Source organism: Vespa crabro, chromosome 2 (genome assembly GCF_910589235.1).
Source record: "Vespa crabro chromosome 2, iyVesCrab1.2, whole genome shotgun sequence".
NCBI classification, from domain to species: domain Eukaryota; kingdom Metazoa; phylum Arthropoda; class Insecta; order Hymenoptera; family Vespidae; genus Vespa; species Vespa crabro.
Window position 1 is genome coordinate 8,912,577 of NC_060956.1, and position 22,472 is coordinate 8,935,048.

General features: G+C 39.8%; 1 protein-coding gene across 20 annotated transcripts in view; it reads right to left on the minus strand.

Annotated features, from left to right (window-relative positions):
* LOC124422302 (mucin-5AC-like) overlaps window positions 1–22,472 on the minus strand; it is a 244,176-nt gene that overhangs the window by 35,173 nt on the left and 186,531 nt on the right. For all 20 annotated transcript variants that reach the window (XM_046958577.1, XM_046958576.1, XM_046958575.1 and 17 more), the window contains one exon: window positions 18,388–18,434. In XM_046958577.1, the coding sequence (XP_046814533.1) occupies window positions 18,388–18,434 (47 nt within the window). The remainder of the gene's footprint in view (window positions 1–18,387; window positions 18,435–22,472) is intronic.

The window sequence follows — 22,472 nt, forward strand, 5'->3', positions numbered from 1 at the left end:
AATCTGATAGGAAAGGAAACTATTTTTCTTGTCGTACCATCTGCGATTTTTAAGGGATTAATAATGACAGTAAAATTCTCTATGGCGATAGCAGAGAGAAACAAACGTAGCCTCGGGGAAGTGGACTAAACTCACACTGGCATCAATCTGAACGAACGAGCCTCGCCCCTAACGAGCCACCGAGTCATATAAATTTTATTGCCATTTCATAAATCCTCCCGACTACCACGAATAACCATCCGAGAACTCTCCGAGAGATTATCAGAAATGTATAAAGTTACGAAACATTACGCCATTACGGTTTGATTCTACTGTTCAAAAAGATTCCAATATAAATTTTCATGACAATCGCGAAAATCATTAAAAAAATATGACATTAATTATAATCCGATTAAGAATAATTCTTTGTTTCTAACATTGGTAGATCAGTTATGAACAAATTCTACAGCGATCTCAGTATTTATATCTTAGCTTGAGACTTTCCATGATTCGACGAAATTCTTAAATTCTTCCTTTCTCGTTTCTTTCAAGCTCGTAGACCAAGGGGTTCTGATTTACATTTCTTTTTCTCGACGACATAAAAATTCCGCGACGATAACTTCCTTTGTTCCACCCTCTGCGGTCTTGGGTACGGCCAAACCCCTGTGGCTCGAGAGCTGCGGGGCGTCGTCGTAACCTCGTCTAGTTTTTCGTTTATATTACATTTTTCTTTAATTAAAGGTGCCTCATTGGAGGGTAAAACCTTCGATTGAGAATATAAATTTCGATACGTCACAAATGTAATGTTATCTCCGAATGAAATTTTAATTCTTACGGTCGTCTTTCAGTCAACTGATCTATTATTCTTAACTGATCGATTTATCGAAATATAATTTCTCTAGAATTCACAGATTCTTTTCAATAATGCAAATCCTTGGGTCTGATCATCGTTAGGTGGGAGAATTGGTGATACTACTGTGACCGGTGAGAGAATCTAGAGAGAAAGAGAGAGAGAGAGAGAGAGCGAGAGAAAGGAAAAGAGAGTGAGAGAGAGAGAGAGAGCGAGAGAAAGGAAAAGAGAGAGAAAGAGAAGTAGGATCGAAATGTAATTAAGAGAGCAAATAATCCGAGCTGAACAAACTTTGTGAAATGGATCAAAGAACTCGCGAACGAGAGAGGAGGGAGAGCAAAATAGATGGAAGAAGGACGGGATATACGTGTACTATACATATATACCTATATATATGTCGATAGAAAGGCGTGTCGGGGAAGGTACCAGGACGAACTACGAGAAACTCGGCCTCGTCCTGTCGTCGACCTGTCTAGCTTGAAGGAGGGCAACGAGGGGTCTCGGAACAGACCCTCGATAAATATTTCCGTCAAGTGACCGGGGAGTGGAATTCAAAGAGAGTCGAAAGGTGGAATCGAGAGTGGATGGCCTACGTCGTCCTCTTTCCACGGAAGGTTTGGAGCTGCTAGAGGAAAGGAGTGGTATAGATGAGAGAAAGAAAGAAAGGGAGAGGTTAGAGGCCAGTATATTTGCGTTACGTTACGTAGTTGCGCGTTTAATCAGCCGTGTACTCAGAAAGGGCGCGTTTGAGGGAGAAAAAGGAAGAAAAGGGAGGGATGAGAACGACTAGAGGTGGAAGAAGTGAAAGAGTACCTACCGTCGACTTGTGGATATCGAAGGAGGATGAATCTAGAGGGTCTTCTCGTGCCTTTTGCAAGTAGCAAAGAGAGCAGACTCAGTTTATTGTCAAACTAGCCTGTCGTTATCGAGTGACTGACTATAGGATCAAATGTATTGTGTCGCATAAAGCCAAGGGCAACTAATTATCAAGCGGTCTGCGATGGGTACTTCTTAAAAAATTGATGATGTTCCTTCCTAAGGCGTACATAATACATGTTGTAAGTCCAGTAAACGTTAGATTAAAGATCTTTTAAAAGAGCAAATTGATACTCGAGATGTCTTGTATAGGGAATATATGGAATGTGGCTGAGGGTCCATGCCTAATAGTTATTTATGTTTAGATATCTCCGTATCTTAGTGTTTCGGAATATTTTAGACCGGACAACAAACATTTGTCTTATGACATTTGTCTTAAATTTGAAACATCTATTTTTTAGTTGCAATAGTATCAATGACTGCAAGTGAGATTGTAAAAAAACTTGGAGACTAACAACACAGACACACCGACCAAACAAGGATCACTCATTCCCTTTCTTTGTTCTTTTTATATTTGAAATCCTTTTTATGAACTTTCTCTTTCCTTTCTTCTTCTAATTTTCTACGAGCATTTTTCAGAATAATTAATCCAAAGCATTTAGTATTCTCAATTTGATGCGTAAACACCTACATAAAACATTAAAGCGCAACTATTATCCTTTTTGAAATATACTATTTCTAACAGTTTTTACTTTGCCAGTTCTATAATTATGTTAACAGTGAATTTTTAAAATATATTCCTTTGTTATAACTCATCTGTATTCATTTAAGAATTATCTCAAATTCAGTTCAGCTTTGTTTAATTAATTTTAATGAGAGGGTTCGATGTGCGTATTTCGAAAATAAAACGTAATTTTTGGGCAATCTATGTCAAAAAATACGAAGAAAGTCGATCCCTGTGATTACACCTTAGAAGCGTGATTGTCAGACTCAACATTTCCATTTCTGTATTTCTTTTCAAAAGTATTCTTTCATGTATAAAAATGTAGAAAAAAGAAAAGTCGAAGTATAAGAAAAAAAGAGCAAGTGTGACTGTATGTGTGAGGTACCTACGAAACGTCGATGGCGTGACAGATTGCCCCCAGTATTTTCCACCACATACATCATCAGCACCCGCCAGCCCTTAGTTCTACTTCGCTGCTCACAATTGCCGTCTCTCTTAATTGGCATCGCCTACCAATCTACCTGCTTTACCGTTCAGAAAATTCCACCGAAGCGTTTTTTTTCTGTATGATACACCTATCAAATCGATCTGATCCTTCATATGTGGGAATAATTAATTTATAATATTTTCGAAACTTTCTTTTTCCCCAGTAAAAAAAAACATTTCTCGAAATGTTAAGAAAAAAAAACTTAAAAAAAGAAGTTAAAAAAACTTTCTTTCCTATCGCTCGTACGTAGGTAAATATATCGATAAAACAAAAAACGAAGGGTCAGTGACAAAGTGTAAACCGCACTTTCATCGTCAGGGATACGATTAGGGAAAAAATCGTGCTGCTTTAAGGGGAAGTGAAAATTAAATACCGCGGTGTGTCCACCCCATAGGTCTGGTTACCTAATAATTCATACGAGGAATGTAAAAAGGGCCGGCCCTTTTTCCCGAGCATGCCAGATGAGAAAAAGTGAGAAAGCTAAAGGAGATAGAAAAATACGGGTTCGTATTTATCTTGAGATTTGTAGCCGCCTTGGATATTTATTAGCCTTTTTAGCAAAAAGGGATATCTCTATAGTTTGACGTACCATTCAACTTTATTAGGTCTCTATATTCATAGTGAAATGATGAAATGTATTCGATAATAAGTAACTTGCAACCGAACTTGAAAAAATCTACGAATGTTGATTATGAACATAAAACAAATGCTTTTAAAATATTTCTACGAGAGTAGTTCGTACTAGCAAATAAAACGGAGTTAACGTTCTTAGAAAGGATAGGCTGGCAAGGAGCGTGTCTCGTTGTGGTAAATACATAAAGAAGGATCTGGAGTGCGCGTAGTCCTACGTAAGGGTGCACCTACGGCCTAACTACCTACCAACCGAGGTCATATTTGGGATTACGGAGACGGCGGTTGCAGCCTCTCAAGGATGATAGTTGCGAGCGTAGAAGAGCTGCCTTGCTAAACCAGGCGCCCCATTATCTTAACAAATCTAATCTCGCAGTGGGTGTTTATAAATGTCTTGTTTTCCGCAGAAGGCAGCATGGCAGAAGGAGGAAAGGACGAAAGGAGAAGTGGGAGTGAGCTTGCCTGGATTTTCTGAACCCCTCGTTACTACAAGTTGGAAATACAGTTGCACTTCTTGAGTTCAGAGTATTCTAACGTGTATGTAGAATAAATGTAGAATAAATAAAGAATCATCGAGAAATTCTTTCTTTTTTTATGAATCTATAAAAATTCGAAATGTATTATATGATTCTATCTGGATTATTCGACAGAAAATAAATAAGAAAAGCAAAAAATTGACACATGGAGAGTGTTCTTTTCATCGTCAAAGTTTTAAATTGATGAGATTTTTACGCTTCGAAAAAACATTTCCCATTTAAGATGCACTCTTCAACTAACTCTTTCGCTTTAAATTTTCATTCGGATCTCGCACGAGGAGGTTACGTCGGAGACTTGCTCCGTCCTCGAAGCTAAGGTTGAGGCTCTATTCCATCCGAACTCGTCTCGAGCGTAATTTGCACACAAAGTGCTGAGGAGGGGTACTATGCGGGGTGCCAGTACCGCGGTATATGTCTGTATATGTATATGTATGTTATATACATACCATATCCGAAGACATTATGCTAACACTCTTCCACACGAACAACTATTTACTTCGTACGGTTATTAAAAATGTGCGTTTATAATGTACATGTTAATGCAGGAAAATCATGATTTTCAAAATACTGAAGAAAAATCGAATGAATAGAGAAAAATTATACAAAAATTATGCTATATTAAAATATCATACGTGTGTGAATGTTGAGGGTCGATTCGTTGTGATTAAGACACAAGACGATCTTTCTCTACAAGGTAATAAAAAGCCTGTCACGTAGCATTAACTTCGTCGATGGAAGGGTGAGGAGGAGGAGGGAGGAGGTGGACCGAGAAGTCGAGACGACGACGACGACGACGACGACGACGACGACGACGACGACGACGACAAAGAAGAAGAAGGGAAAGAATACTGATTCATTATTCAATCTGGGTCGAGTGATTAGCATGCGCCGGTGCCCAGCGTATCTTGGATCCTTCTAAATAATGTAAAGCGTTCTGCCGCAAGGATGACTACATAGGCTACCATCGTCTTTGTGGACGGTCTAGACTCGTCTTGTATTACGCTACTTTACCTTAACACGATTTTTGAAAATTCCATTAAAATGCAATCATGATCGTCAACACGACAAAGTGACTAAGATCGATGAGATTCAGTACATGTTAAGAGATATATTCATTATTACTTGTTAGATAAAACAGACCTAATAGTCTTGGAAGAATTGAACAATGTAGTTGGAAATAGCTCCTCGAAACAGTGATACAATTTCATGCGGTGGTAGTCTGCAACGACTTGAAAGAAGACCGCAGGATAAAACATTTTTAATATAATTAAGTGGGAATCTCTCTGCGGTACTGGCCCTTTTCTCGTCCTTATTCCCCCTGGCGTCGCCATCCACGATGGTCTTGGCTTGAGATCTGGATGTAAGAAGGGTTGTATTCAGCTTGCCTCCAGGGCATGTTAATGCACTCCAAGATCTTAGCACTTACACTCCAACACGCCCGTCCTCCTCGTCCTCTAGCTCCTCCTTCTCTACCTCGTCGCCGTCGTATTCCTGCTTTTCCTTCCCCAGCCATTTTCTCTTTCTCTTAAACTACCCCAAACCTCCAGCGCCTCCAGAGGGCTTTCACGAACGACGCCTTAAATCCGGATCTTTGCCCTCCTCCGACCACCCTTTCTACGCCTCATGCTACTCTCTCTCCCTCCCTCTCTCTCTCTCTCTCTCTTTTACTCTCTCTCTCTCTCTCCCTCTCTCTCTCTCTTTCATTCTTGAAAATCTTCTTCTTTGGTAGCATCGTGATTCTATCTCGAATGATGTAAGAAAGAAAACGGATTTTCAAAATACCAAGCTCGTGAAGTGGAATCATCCTTATTGCCAATAGTATCATGCAGTATAGAAAGGTTTATCCTTCTTGGACGTAGAGTAGTACTTAGGGAACTTGTTTTTTCCATTGATTTTCTGTAGATTCTCTTTTTTTAATCTATTAAAATGCTTTTCTCACTTTTCATTAGAGAACCTTCCTTACGCACGAGCGAATAGCTTTTTGATGAAGCAGGGAAATCATCATCGTCGTGGTAAAGACGAAAAACTCAGGGTTGGGAGATGAGAAGGAAAAAAAAAGATAGCCAGAGAGCAGAGAAAGAGTAAGTTCGCAGAAAGAAATCTTAATTAACGAAACCATTGTTTCGGTCGTGAAAACTCAACGAAATCTTAGCAGGCGGATCGAGCTTTCTTCCAAAAAAAGGTAAGGGAAGAAGTAGGAGAAAGAAAGGAGTGGAAAGAGATCGTCTGGTCGAAGTCTAGGGTGACTGGAAAAAAGGGCACTTTTTCCGACAGATAGTATGGCCGCGCCGACCACTGGCGGTGGTGCGCACAAGGGCATACAAAGCCCTTGACGGATGAGTAGCCACCGGGCTATGGCACAAAGCCTGCGTTTACGAGTGACCACCTGTTGATGGTCCTGTACGCACCTGTGTACGCACACACGGCTCATCCTATGTGCCACCCTCACGACCTTTGCGCGAGTCTACGGATGATATTTTCATCCTCGATTACAGAATCGATGACCTTCCCGATAGCGTATATATTTACATATCCACGACTGCGTGTCTGGATCTCTTCCATTTTTGAGCACACAACTTTTTTTTTTTTAATAAATGTCTACAACGTATTGAAAATTTTTATAAAGACGTTAAAGAATAAGTTTGCAAAAATGTAAATGTATTATTCAATGTAAAATGAATTAAAAATAAAAACATGTTATAGAAACAAAATGCTTTCATTATATAAATGAATTTCTTTCTATATCTTGTATGATGATAGTTGTATATGTAATCAAAAATCTTGTGTCAACATTAACTTAAAAAAAAAAAAACGTTTGTATACAATATCCGAAAACCCTCCACGATACTAAATTTTCCTTCCGCGACATTTTCGCTCAGTGAAACGCTGAAGAAATGTTGAACGGTCACTTGGATAGTCAACAATTCGAAATGCTTTCCCAGTCCATCGACGAAGCGTATCAGCGGAACAATCGTACGGCCCCAGCGGGCTCTGAAACGGTTGAACGACGTTGCGAACGCGGAAAAGTGCTTTGGCGTTTTTACCGGTCGAGCGCTCGTCAATCCGCAGAGATCGAGAACGCTCTTTTTTCTCTCGTCTCTTTCACTATACCGCCCTTTTCCATCCCCTTCTCTTTCCATCTCTCTTACTCGTGTGCGTTCTGAGCCTCCCGCCATGACTCAACCACAAGCAGAGAACGACAGGGACGCTTTATTTCCACCCCCGTCGCAATCGTTCCATTTGTTTCACAGCCGGCATTGCATTGCTCGCGGCGACGAGGTTTCTCTCCTGCCTTCTCTATTTATCTCTACCTCTTCCTCCTACCTTCCTTCCATTCTTTCTCTCTCTCTCTCTCTCTTTTTCTCTCTCTCGCTCTCTCTCTCTCTCTCTCTCTCTCTGTCTATCTATGTTTTAACTCTCTCCCTCTTCCTCTTTTACTCTCGAACGAGTAGATTTGAGCCGCGGACGAATCGACCCACTGTTATCTCGACGTATCCGCAGGTACGCATTTAAACGCCGCGGCTCCCGACATATTTATTCTACTAGCGTACTTCTCCATTTTGACGAACGACGCACTATCACATACTACCGTTACTCAAGCTTTCTCCGTATAGAAAGAGAGAGGCTGTATTTTTATCATGGTCTCGATTAAGAGAAAATGCACTACCACGCTTGGACTTTCAATGTAAACTCGAGGGATAAAAATAGAAATATACATTAAAAAGTTTTGAAGAAGTATATCGTTAAAAATTACGTAAACTTTTTATCAACTATCGTAATAATAATATGAATGTTAATTTAGAATTATTAAAATCTCATATTATGATGTTTGCTCGATGACGTATGATCGATGAAGTGCAAACAAGAATAATATCAGCAGAACATTTATCAATCGATGCTCATTAGTAATTCAAGATTGTTCCATCTATTACGCATTTCAATATTCCAATAATCTCTTCCCAACCCTCAGTTCGTTTCGTTTTTTCCTAGTCTTCCGTCATCTCGATCTAAGTATTTTGTCGTCAACTATGATCGAATAGTTAGGATTTTTCGAACGTAGACAATAAAATATAATCGATGGAAATTCAAAGAATTGTTATTAGAAGAAATCGTATCTCATTAAAGAACTATCGAAGATATCGCGCATGAGTTTCAATAGATTTCAATTGATCACTAATGTAGAAAGAAACGTCTCGAAACGACCGGAGGAATTTAACAAAGTCTCCTTACTTCGAAGAGAAATTAGTAGTCTGTCATTCGGAAAAGGGATGGATGGTTGCATCGGAAGGCAATCGCCAGAGGAAATTGTACGAATGGAGGAGTGGTCGAGTGGACGAGCGAAAGTCAACTGGGCAAGCTTTTTCAACTTCTACATTCAAGGGATAGAAGATGACGCTGTTTAAAGCGCTGGCTCACTAATGGTAGTCCAATCCTTCAAGGATTCGAGCTCTCCAAGTCAGCTTGCATCTAATGGCAACTTCAATCCTTCAATTTGTGCAACATTTTTTCGTTCGTCCTGTCGCCTCTCTCTCTCTCTGTCTCTCTCTCTCTCTGTCTCTCTCTCTCTCTCTCTCTCTCTCTCTCTCTCTCTCTCTTTATCTATCTATCTATCTATCTATCTTTTGACTTTGTTTTGTCCAAAATTTTTTTGAGAAAAGAAAAATTTGAATAAATTAACCAAGAACAGACTACATAGCCTTATAGTTCTTGCGAAAGTGAAAATATTAGTACCTATCTTTTTTTCTGATTCTTAAGCTCCTCAATGTTTCTCTTTCTATCTTTCTCTTTCATCGACATTTGTGCTTGAGGAAATTTCGAAAATTCTTTTAATAGCGTAATAGTTCTTTCAAGTTCTCAGTCATTGTATTCAATGTGGGGATTGTCATTTCTTGAGTAATATTTTTTCTTGGACGTAAAAGATAAAAACGTAATTTTTACGTTAATAAAACAAAAAGTTATATTTATATCATATATATATATATATATATATATATATATATATATATATATATATATATATATATATATATATGTACTATGAACAAAGAGCAACAGAGCTTTAAAGGAGTGAAAAGAAGCGAAGATCTCTGTCGGTATTCAAATCGATTACACGAGAGGCAATGTAAAAATTATGCAAATGTCGTTTACAAGTGAATAGGACCGTCGCAGCGAGCGAGGTTACAATTAGGCAGGAGCCAATTCAATATCGAGAGCCATCCGAGGGAATATTCAACGGGACGGTATTAAATGTCGACTGGCCCGTTTCCACGAGGTTGAATCCGCGTTATTGTAGCTCGCAACGTGTACCTTGCTTCGCGTAAAAGTCGATTAAGAGATCCATCTACTTTTATGTTGTGAAGAACTCGAAGATATTACAATAAAAAATAAAAGAATATAAATAGTAACAGAAAAAAGAGAAAAATAGAAAATAAAATAATATAATAATACGCATTAGTGGAATCAAGAAAAGTTATCTTTTCGTTAGAACGTTCGAAGATTCATAGACAAGGATACATCTCTTGAAGAGGGCTTCCGCGTTTAAAGCATCGATGGAATTACCGGCGGGTGATGAGTTTAACGGAAGGATAGAGGAGATGAGAGGTCTCTTCTCTCCTCATCCTTCGAGCTACCACCCTCATCTTCTCTCTCTCTCTCTCTCTCTCTCTCTCTCTCTCTCTGTCACACATACACACACGCACACACACATCTGTCTCTCTATCTATCTATCTTCTCAACTCTTCCATCCTAATTTGAGCTCAACGTCAGTAAAGACAGTAAAGCACGTCGACGTAGGCTTTGCTTCGTCGACATTTATTCGATCATTCAAATTATCTTGATACTTGGGTGGAGAATATAAAAAATGATTCGATTTCAAATAAAGGTAATCTCAATTCGTCCAAGTCGAAAAAAAGACAAAGAAGTGTGAGAGATTTTACATTTTCGAGAAGACGTCGAACCTTCGAGCTTACCGACTTGCTCGTACCCCTCTTCTCATCTACATATGTTTTCGTCAGCTGTGCTTTGTTTCTGGAATAAAAGCTCATTACGAATGCAAAACCGTCCATTCATATTCAAAATTTTATATCTCGAGCGCGTACAACTCCGACTCAGCTAATTTATTCGTCTTCGATCCGCAGAGCGACGAATCCTGTGACTTTCTTAGCCTCCACTTTATGATGTTACGACTCTTTCTTGAATTTTACGTCACCAATAAGTGCACGAAGCCTGCATTGATTTTTTTTGTATTCATAATCTAATAAAAAAAATTTAGTCATATGGCAACATACTTAAAAGTCTAACATTCAAGATAGTTATATTAACGTAAGAACTTTCTAGTTAATGAATACTTTCGTTATTGCATTCCACCTGTATTAGAGGCGATTAAAGGACTACAACTTTTCGAGATAGACGCAGACATCGAAGGTTATATCCAGCTGAAACTCATCCGCTTGTTCACTTTCTCAACGTCTCTCTTTAACTACTCGTCGTACCGCCTCTCGTCGAAGAGATAATCATATTAGCCTCGCTATAACTTGTCTATGCATAAGCATAATACCGTGGCGCTGTGGTCCTGGGATCCTGGCCAGGATACGACGTATATTTTACGCGCTCTGCTCGAGCGTACGCGCACCCTCAGAAACACCGCCAGCCAGCCAGCCATCCAGAACCCGGATGCTGGCTGTTGCTCTCGTTGCTCGGTGTAACAAGGAGACTGAAGGGAGTGAAAGAGAGAACGCGTAAGGAATAGGTGCAACATACAACGTTAATCAGCCTAATTGAATTAAGCACACGCGACTGTTGTAATTATGACTATTTATAATGATTTCACCGGCGTATCTACCTTACCCTCGCCCAGCCCCATTAACGCTTGCTGTGGGAGGAATATTAGTTTACACGCACGTACACTGACTGCATCATGTTTCACCCTCTACCATTAAACGTTTGACGCGGTCGAGCTCTTCGCGCTTCATACTGCATATCGACGATATCGAAAATAATCGTCCGTAGTATAGAAAGATACGATTTCGCGATATAAAATATGACGTATTTGACTAATAATCTGCTTCGTTGCATTAAATAAAATTTAGCCATGCGATTATTATTACTTTCTGTAATTATTCAACAAAAACAGGTTTTTACAATCAGATAAGAAATAAGGTAGAATATTTTAAATAAATATCATTAAAAAGTTATCATTTAGATATTTTTAGTTTTATTCCTAGTATCCTTTAGATTAAGTCTCACATCGTTTGGGAAGCATGTAACCTACTTAACCAATTCGTTCTGTCTCTTTTTCCACAAAGGACGTGACGAAGAAATGCAGAGAGTTAACGAAAGTGAGTATTTAGTCGGGATTTCCGGACGAATCATTCTCTTTGTTCGTCTCACACTTTGTTCGTCTCACACTTTGTTCCTTTCTCTTAATGTCTCTCTTTCTCTTCCTTCTTCTCACCGTTCTATTCCTTTTCTCGTGCGAGTGCTTCGGCACGCATCAGAAGTCGTACTTCATTAAGTCAGTAACACTTCTTCCAGCCGCGTTACTCATCCCTTTCAGATGGACTATACGAGGGAGGAGAGATTGAGAGGGAGTAAGATTAATTGCATTCCGCCAAGAAGAGGCGTATTTTAAACCAAACCGCCGTGCCCGCGTAGAAACGCCGAGGAGGAGACTTCAAGGAAGGAAGGATGGAGGGAGGAGTAAGCAGAGAAAGAGAAGAGGAGAACGACAAGACCGAAAAGGAAAGACGAGGTGGAGTCGAATTCCTGCCACTGATGGAAGAGCGGTTCTCTCTTTGCCTGAGGCTGCTCGAAGGACAGAGAACTTGCTGAGAGGCTCTCTTGGCTAAAGAGTGAGGGAGAGAGAGAAAGAGAGAGAGAGAAAGAGAGAGAGAGAGAGAGCGCCTAAGGCCTTGTTGTATTTATCATATAATTACCATAATAGAGCCCCGGAATCAGCCGCCACCGCCACTAACTCTACCACCCCCACCCAATGCCGACCATCTCCCTCTCTTCAGTTACCATCAGCCTCATCCACAGCAGCCTCTTCCAGTCAGCAACCACTACCGCAAATTGGAAACTCTCGAATACATTTTCCCTTCGTCGACTCGCTGCGCTTGGAATTGTTCTTCGTGAGATGTCCACCGTCGATGGTATGTATGTATTCCAGACGCAAGAATGTTAACGACGGAGAATGGAAGAGAATAAGGGGGTAAGAGAGAAATGAAGAGAAGGACGAGCGCTTACCAGTGAAATTCTACGAATGGATGACATGAAGCGCGTTAAAGATCGGACGAGTATTGTTCTAGATTTGCGTATCTCCAAAGTAAAAACCGAATAATCGGCAAAAACCAATGTGTGAAAATAGAGATTTCAAATTCAAAAAAATACAAATTACGTACCCACGTTACTTATTACTACCTACGATATTTTTGGGTAACGTCTAGATACAGAGAAAAAAATTTAGAGTAGACGTTATGAATTCCATGTGAGAACCGAAATGACAACGATAACGATGGCGACATAGCACTGACTTCGTCGGCGAATGAAGAAATTTATATCGATAGCTTATTCTCCCTGGTCGTTTTCGAATCTATTTTCAAGGTCTATTTCGAGACGTTTGTATCCTCTTCTCGAAATATCGACTATAACGGCGGAGCTTCGTAAAGACGAGTCAGCTTATGGTCTTCCTATTTCTCATATTCTTTCAGATTCCAGCCCCTTTTAGTGAATGGTAATATAGGCTGATATCTTCTCAATTCTTCATGATGATTCCATTAATGATAGTCTCAATAAAACCGTCTTTATTCGATTTTCATTATTTGCTTTAAGAGGCTTTATCGTTCATCATCTAGAATAAAATAGATTAGGAAATAATGCGATGAGCTATTGTAAAAGTAACAAAATAAATATATAAAAATGTGTACATATATGAAAATAAATATTTTGAAAAATGAATATCTTATCAGTTGCTATTTAATTACTATCATTAACATCGATAAAAGTTAATACTTTCTTCGAATATCACAAGCCACCGCCATCATCGTCAACTACCATCAACTCCCTTTTTGGTTTCACCGACCCGCTTTTCTGGTCACCGATGTGCAGCCCGGTGGAAAGATATTGCAGCTAAACACTCGGTTCTTTGATGCCACCACGACTACCCTTCCGGGCTTTTGCCCTACCAGCAGATAATTAACATTAAAGGTTAATTTCGTAAAGGGTAGTGGTAGATAAGTATGGAACGATGCTGTGCGATAGATAGAAGTAAGACAGATATTACACTTTCTTGAATGGAGTATCTCGAAATGGTGTGCGAATTTTTACAACAAATAACGCTGTAACTATTGACATTAACTCATTTGAATGAAACTAACAATTACGCATTTAAAATATTAGTATATAAAATAGGGTTGTAGTATCATCGGCGTGGCATAATAGAGATAATGGATTTTCATTTCGAAAATGTGAAAGAAACGATTTCGACTAGCGCTGAAAATAAAAGTTCGAATATGATATTTTCACACGACCCTTCGCACTTGAGATTCTTCATACTTCAAAGCTCACGTTAAAAGCGAAAATGAAAGAGAGAGAGAGAGAGAGAGAGAGAGAGAGAGAGAGAGAGAGAGGAGAGAGAGAAAGAGAAAGAGAGAGAAAGTCACGCGGGACGCGTAAAAACGTCTAAATTGCGCGTAAATAATTATATTTGCATATTCATTGAAAGGTAAATATTTAATGCCGACGAAGCAGAAAGGGGCAGCGTGAAGTGTAACGTATATGTAGAAAGAGAGAGATCCAGAAGTTCAGGGAGGAAAAAGGAGGGTTTTCGGTGCTGTTGGCCGGCCACCACGCGCGAGTCTGCCAGAGGAAAAGGGGTTGAATATACATCGCGGATCGTCGGAAATTTTAGCTTAATTTTACTTAACTACGCCGGCTCCGTTTCCCGACATTGTGGGGCGTTGCTGCAGGGACAAGTGTTATTTTTGTAATTTCGAGCGGCGCTAATGGGAGACCTTGGCTTAACTCTCGACGGCCAGTAAAAGAGAGTGTTTACCGCGAACGATGGCTACACAAATCCATGAGAGAAAACGACACTCTATCGTGTCACGTAAGTTGCGATTGAACCAAGAACTGAGATTACTCGAGAGTATTCCGGATTAGAAAATATTCGCGATCAAAGTTAACATTAGCGGTCCAATTTACAGACTACTAATAGCTATTATGTTATTCGAGATATAAATATCGAATTAAAGCAAGTTGACAGTATGAAACTTAGTGCGTATCGCTGCACGAGATTTTGGTTAGACGTTTGTTAGAAGATACGAAAGGGACGCTGATGAAATTCCAACGGAAAGTACGCGAATATTGAGCATCGTAAGTTACACCGAAGAAGGAGGTGGAAGCGTATCGAGCGTGAATATTACATCGATCAGAGTTTGATGAGGGGTAAAACCAGTGGTGGGGGTTAGATATCAATGGGAGGGATGATGTCGCCTATTATCGAACGAAACACCTGAGCTTCGTTCACAGATCCACTCTTCTCTGCCTTCATGTACCCATACTCGTTGACTATATGAAAACGAGCACGCACTCTGGCTGTTGACTGCCGCCGGCTTTGCGGTGAAATTACACGGGCTCTCGTATTATCTGCTCCTAAATTATTCTCCGCTAACCACAAAAATAGCTTTCGCCAATGGTTTCCCCTCATCGAGGTTCTCTTTTTCGTACATTTTCCTTCCTTCGTATTAGACCCGTTTGTCAGCGATTTCAGATTATTTTAACCGCATTACTCATCTATTTCTGATAATACAATATTATATACAAAAATTAAGAAGATTTCTAAAAATATTCAAAACAAAAAAATTAACTTTTGTAACGCGTATAAAGAAAATTGGAACAACATTTCGATCGGTCACATTATGTTTTATCACGATTCAATGATGAATAACAATCTATCGAGATAACTAAAAGTGCTAATGGTTCTTATAGAACTGAAATATACCTTGTTTGCACATTATAAATCCTATGGATATTGTATAGCTATCCACGGTTGGTCGGATGCGCATTAGTTACGCATAAGTGAATATTGACGAATGTTTGGTTAGGAAAACGTGTTCTGTCCGAGCATGATGGACGCCTTCGGAAGCAAAAGTTGAGCTAGGAGAAACAACTCCTGGTATCGGCTACCGAGTTCCCATTTGACAAGAGATGGATGATCCTATCCCCAGTATAGCTATCTGCTTTAAACTATGAATATCCAGGGAATAGTTCATTATCGTTTTAACTAGTTCGCGTTGTAATAGCTATGTGATGCACGTAGATGAATCCTTTAATGCGCTTCTACGGAAATATTTAACTTCCTTTAAATCGCATCATCGTAAGTAATATTTTCGTGACAAAAATAAATTAGCAGCGAGGCAAATAATTTCTCCCGTTAAAATATTAATCGCTTCAAGTAGGTTGTTGGATTCTAAGTTCGAACACGTAATAATCACAAGGGTATTATTGAGGTAAGTTTTGCGTAGGCAGAAGTTAAGAAAAGAAATAGCCGAGTGGCCATCACACGTACGATTCGATAAAAGATGGATGATCCAGCGTCGAGGATATAGTCGATCGGTCTCCGAGCTGACGCCCTCGAAGATGAAATGCACCCTAGGCGACCTCGGGATCGACCCTAACACTCTACCTCCTCATTCCTCTAACCTTCTTTTCTTTGCATTTCGAGAGCACTCCGATAGGCAAAGGCATATTTACGAGAAAGACGCGTGCCTTGCGTCGGATGCCTCGTCCACCCCTGGATATGCGCGATTTCGAATACAAATTTCGCCATATGTAACGTCAAGAAATGTTTATTGATTCAACTAAAGGTTATTAGGTACGCACCTAACACAATCTTTCCAACATAGTCAGTCATCTCACGTACAACGACCTATAAGATCTACCGAAATCGTTTAGAGGATACGAACCTAAAGTACAATACATTTTTGGAGCTCACAGACGTTTTCGTCATTTTGATATCACTTTTATCAACCCAAAAGAAAGTCTATGACGATTCTTAAAAAATATGAAAAATCACATAGGGTTTATATAATTTAAATTTTGTTGTATCAAATATATGCTAGGAAATGAACTAATAGGTGAATAGTAATATTACAAGAATAAATGAACGAAATCAATAGCCAACGAAAGTATCCTCTTTTTCTCACGAGATTTCTCTACGACAATAGCAGTACATTATTTCTCGATGTCAAATAAAGCAATTAGCATGTGCCCTGACCAGGGTCCACGGGTTCTAACCCAAGTAATCTCGCCTAGGTCCCTGGCGTGTGCGACATCTTCATCAGAAGCAGACCCTCTGCTCTCTCTTTCTCTCCTTTCTCTAACAGTCTCTACATCGTTACCCCTTGGTGGACGATAGCTTGGTCATGTGACCATCCTACAGCATCCCCAGAAACGTAGGGCTGGATGCTCGAGAAATAGGGAAAGGAGAGATGAGGAGAGATGCGGAGACAAAGAGCGTGAGACAGAAGGCTCGAGAAAGTAGAAACCATTGCTAGAGTGGGGAGAATGGCAAGAAGATGATGTCCACCGAGAGGTGCTGCTTTCAAGGGAAATTTGACAAAGGCTGACCCGCTGGTAATGAATGTTATATAACCCTTTTAATGCTTTAAGCCTCTTAGATTTTTCAGAGGGCTCTCCACGCACCTCCTTCGTTCTCCATCTCTTACTACTACTACTATACCACTACTTTAGTACTACCCATTTACCGAGTACTCTTTGCTGTTGCCGTGTAGCAGAAGTAGCTTGCCAACGCCGAAATGAAAAAAGAGCAGGTAAAAAGATGGAAAAAGGGAAAGAGTCGGAGTGAAAGCTGCGGAGGTTGTGCCTCCAGGGTAGGTAATTATGTGGCGGACGTAAATTAAGCTTGTTTAGATTGGGATTTTTATTAAGGTTCTTTATGAAAGAGTGCCGTTGGTAAACGGCACTTGGAACACTTCAGCAACGTTGGAACTCTTTTAAACGGTGACTAAAGGGTAACTGTATTATACTTGTCTCTATCTCGCTATCCTTTTACCAAGTATCATGAATATTGTTTTCTTCTTTTACCTTATTTTTCGCATAAACGTCCTTGAAATTTGATCTTTATACGTTTCATATGGAATTCCTAAATTCTGTCTTGCTTCTGACAAGGATGGATACATTACTATCGAACACCCTACCAGTATGTATGTAACAACTTTAGAAACCAATGGATTTTGATACAAATTAGAAGATATATGTTGTAAATACGTATGTCTTCGTGTTATCGCGAAACAGTCGAAACAAAGTTCTACACAAACTTTAAATTCAATTAGTTGGACGGCTGAGTGCGGAAGCTAAATGGTTTGTATAAGTATACGAATAATATATAAAAAATTAATCGCGATAACAAAAATGAAAGTAAAGCGAAAAATAATTTCCGTTGTACTAAAACATCGTTATATAAAATATATATACATATATACACATATATATATATATATATAAATTTTTTGTATATTATATATATATATATATAAATATATAATATACAAACATATATATTATATAAACGTTCCATCTTTGTAAAAGTTTATAACGAAATGAACGAAAAAGATGTCGAAAGAGCAACGTTTTGATTACCAGGAAACATCTCCGGACGTCTTGTCGAAGCGACGACGCTTGACTGCTCGAGTATCAAAAATTGAGATATAACGTAGATTCTGTAGGGTAGTTTTGCGAAGCCAAGCATGCTCGTTCGTTCCGTCGATTAGGCTTTGCAGTCATTAAAAGTTTATAAAGAAGCCAAGGTACGAGGCGCGGGAACGACGTGCGGAGAGGTATGAGGTGGCAGGCAGTAGGAAAAGCGGAGTTGCTACCCCCTCGAATGAGAGCAACGAAGGCAGTCCAGCGGTGAGAGAGGCAAAGAATAAAGAGAGGAGAGAGAGAGAGAGTGAGAGAGAGACTCCAAGCAAGTTTTCTCATGTGCAATGCATAATGAGAAAAGGCAGACGGCGCATAAAGGGCTTACAAATGAGGTTCGAGCTATATATATATATACATATATATATATGTATATATATATATATATATATATATATATATATATATAGTATATGTATATATACATACATATATATACACATATATACACTTTGCACGTATACATATGTACAAGTGTAAGGTAGATACATATAAACAATACATTCGCAAGAACAGCGTTATGTAATCTCGTCGTTGCAACATTACTGGAACACTAGTAACAAAAATAATTCTTCTAGGCTATTAATTGCCAACAAAAAAGATTACGTAATCAAAAAGTGACAAAACTTGTACCATAGATACGTACCTTGTTCATGATTTGGCGGGGATAGTCCCGCCTTGCAAGGGACGACTCTGAAACAAAAGAGAAGAATAACAATATATAGTTAGTTTGATGATACGATTTCTTAATGAAAGATCGGTAATGTAAGGCACGTTTCTATCGTGAACGTGGTAGGTCTGTAAAAAGGGATAATCTTCCTATCTCTACTACAGGATGCCCTTTAACCCTTTTCTCTCTTAGGTGTCTTCTGACGAAGGCTAATGCACGTTGGGTGGTGCTTGATCGTGCACCCAAGCCAGCAGCATCACCACCCACGACCTTCCCTCTTTCCCTTTCGCCTCCGTCCCTATTGGGTACTACCGAATTCCCGTAATCTAATGAATGGCCTAACCCCAATATCCTCTTGGTTCAGCTTCACCGCCGTCTACCCCTATCTACTCCTTACTGTATGTATCCTGTATGTAAATATGCTCACAAATACGAAGATCGTGGCATGTTCGTCTATGTATACATCTATGAATATAAATGTATAAGACTACTTTTATAAAGGTAGAAACTTATTTTTACGATAATTAATTATCCTCTAGAAAGAAGAAAACTACGCGAGAAAGTATTGATCGAAAAAAAAACTCGAAAAGATCGATATTTAGCAACACTGGCGAACTTCAATCGTGAGAGGTTACCACTGGAACGATCCGAAGAAATCGAAATGACGGAGAAAGGAGACTTTCGCCGGAGCAAGGAAGAAATTAGTGGAAGTAAATTGGCATGAAGCTGAAGTTTTCAATGTAGTTCGTTAAGGTATAGTGGATCGAGTTCAATAGGGTACTCGCTGGATACGCACCTTTATATAGCTGTAAGCGCACATATGTGCCCGTGTGTGTATAAAATGAAAGTCGAAGTTATAGTGAGATAAGGAAATGGACCATTTAAAAACTTGGAGATCGAATCCATTTTCTCTCGCCATGATAGCTAATTAACGTAAAATCTTCATCTACATAGGTAGGTCCATACATTCAACGAAAAATTAATCTCACGAACGTGTAAGGAAAAACGGAGATTATTTCTTAACTACAAAAATCGTGTGAAGAATTTCTGCTGCGAAGAATTATCTTTTAAAGGGACGTCATTCTCTTTGCGAAGGAGAAGGGTAAGGTAGCGCAAATGTGTTTATTTTGGAAGAATAATAAAAAGGGTCGTCGGATGAGCATGACATCGTGGTGATCGTAGGAAAGTTGGAAATAATGTTTCGGACACGAGGCTCACTGAGTTCAGACTGGCCTTATACCCTTAGCCTGCTACCGAACCGAACGCCGTGGCCTCCTGCTCCCTACCCTTATACGCGTGTCCGCCACAGATTCAGACTCCTAATTAAGACGAGGGTGCGAGAGGGGTTTTAGGGGTTTCTGCCGAGTTCTCAGCGACGGGGGACGGAGCGGAGGCGATGGGTTTGGAGAAGGAGGGTTTTCACGAGGTAAGGGCACCCGTACCAAGTTGGAGGAGGGCTAAACCAAGGCAAAGGGAGTAAGGAATATTGATCATGGAATACCACACCGGCGAAGCAGGGGCTGTCCACACTCACCCTCTTACTACTCTTCCTACCTCTTCTTCTCCTCTCTCTCTCCTCTATCAGTGGCTCCTTGCTTTTTACTATCCTTCTCGTTCTCACGAGGTAGCACGGACCAAGCCAAACTAACCACCAAACGCCAGATGCGTGAAATCAGTCGGTTAGAATCTGCTCCGCAGACTTTGCGAATTATTGACGCTAAAACCGCGACTACGGTGCAGATGCTGCTGCTGCGAGTTATTTCGATTCCATCGAGTTTCAAAGCGGAACTTGATAAGCGCGGATCCACAATCGAAACTTTCCACTATGTGATCTCCTGTTTGATGAGTGCTTTGTAAATTATTGAGAAAAATATTGAAAACGTACTTACATAGATCAGATAAAAATACGTACATGATGATATGATTAAATCTAGACATATGATCTAAGATTTTTTAAATAATTCGAGAGAGAAGCCAGTCTCTCTTTTGACTGAAACTACTTCCTGGAACGAACTCTGTTCGATGAACTTTAACTTGAGCATAGTCTGTGATTTCGTGAGTTTACTAAAGGACTCTTCGAATGGCGAAGATGAAGAAGGTGGAAGATCTTTGAGCTAGTACTCGTGTCTCTACGATGGAAAGAGAAGAAGGGATGGTTCGAGTTTACATGACATAGCGACTCGTCTTTCTACCCGTCGCCTTGCCTTAATTAAATCTCGACCCTTCTAGAAGAAGGCACACGGATCTTGCGGAAAGTAGGAAAATGTTCTCTCTTCGGCTTGCTAATCACTGTCACAAAAGATTAACCTTCGTTAAAATAATTTTTACAAATTTCTAATGTTACATTACCTATAAAAAAGATATCTATATGAAAGATCGATAAATGATTATCAGTATTATCAGCGTTCGAATCTGAATGTAATAATACTTAGAAGAGCAAATTAGATCTTTTGCTTCGAGTATTTCAAAGAACGATTCGCCATTTCGTAGGCTTGACTGTCGTTATTTGGTCCGGTAACGAATGTCATGGGCAACCTCGAGGAGACCAGAAGAGACCTCATTGTCCAGGAGCAAGGGAGGATAGAAGGGTACGTAGCACCAGTAGGCAGCCAACTCAAACTTTGATATGGTTTCCTAAATAACCAAGGCAACCGATACCGCAGCACGATAATTCCATCTCTCTTGCTCTCATCTCCACTCCTTACCGAACCGATCTGTAGCAGTAGTCCAGAGGGTACTGTAACTACCATCGAAGCATATTGAAAGCCTCACACCATCGGTGACCTAACTCGATGCCCACCACACCTCTCCCTTTCGCGCCTCACCTTCGAAGCCGATATATGTCGCTCTCTCTTTCTCTCTCTCTCTCTCTCTCTCTCTCTCTCTCTTTCTCTTTCTATGCAAAACCTCCAACGTGAGTGCGTTTGTCATTTCTTGAGTAAAGGTTGTCCGCATGGAATATAGCCCATAGACCACCAACATTTTCCATAATATCGACCAAGTATGGCCAATATGACGACGGAGCGACAGGTAATCTAGGAAGCAATAAGAGAGAGAGAGAGAGAAAGAGCGAGAGAGAGAGAGAGAGAGAGAAAGAGGAGAGAGAACAACGGAATACTAAATAAATTGCACACAAACTATTATATTATCTTGAAAATGGAAATTTCGATAAGCTGTATTTACCGGATTAATTCATTTGAAAATTTTACTTGACCAAAAAGTTGCAGCTAATGGACTGTACCGATTTTCATTCATAGAAAATGCTAGAGTACGGTCGTACTAATCAAATGGAAGTAGTTATTCTCTTTTGCTACAAATGTACCGGTGCACCATAAGAAGCAGAAACGGAAGATGATGAACTCTCGGACAAACCTAGACTGGAGTTTCTTCGGGGCAGGCCACAGACGGGTGGTATGTCTGTATCTCAGCACTAGCTGTTTGTCCGCTAATTAGAAGCTAACAGCGGAACTAAAGTTACGAACTTTAAACTTTCTTGCTCTCGTACAATATGCCTACTACGAAAGCCTTTCGGAGGAGCCTCTCTTTTTGAAAGGGTGAAACCACTCCTTAAACACGATCATCAAGAGAAATCTCTGTTATTTACTCTATTTCTTTTCTATTTTTCCGTCTCCATCTCTTTTTGTACCCTCTCCCTCTTCTTCATTTTTCCACTACAACGGCTAGCGTTAATTATGAATTAATCGTTTCACGTGTTTGATTTTCAAATGGATAAGTTAAATAGCGCGTAAGAGTTCCGAAAGTCCACCCTACCCCATCTCTCTCGCTTTTATTCTCCTCTACATGCAAACGATATACCAACAAGGTTAACGAGGTTGAAATGACCGTATGAGCGAAAAAAGGATAGAATGTTCGTTCGTTTTTCACTTCATCATCGAATCGCCATACTTCGTGCACGCTCTATTTCCTTGTAGGAATCGATATCGGTCAGAGAAAGCAATATGCTCTCTACAATAGAATTTTATGATTTTCTTGCAGCGACGAGAAAAAGGAAAAAGATGCATTTCGGTTCGAAATGGTAATTGTCCAAAGTAAATTTACGA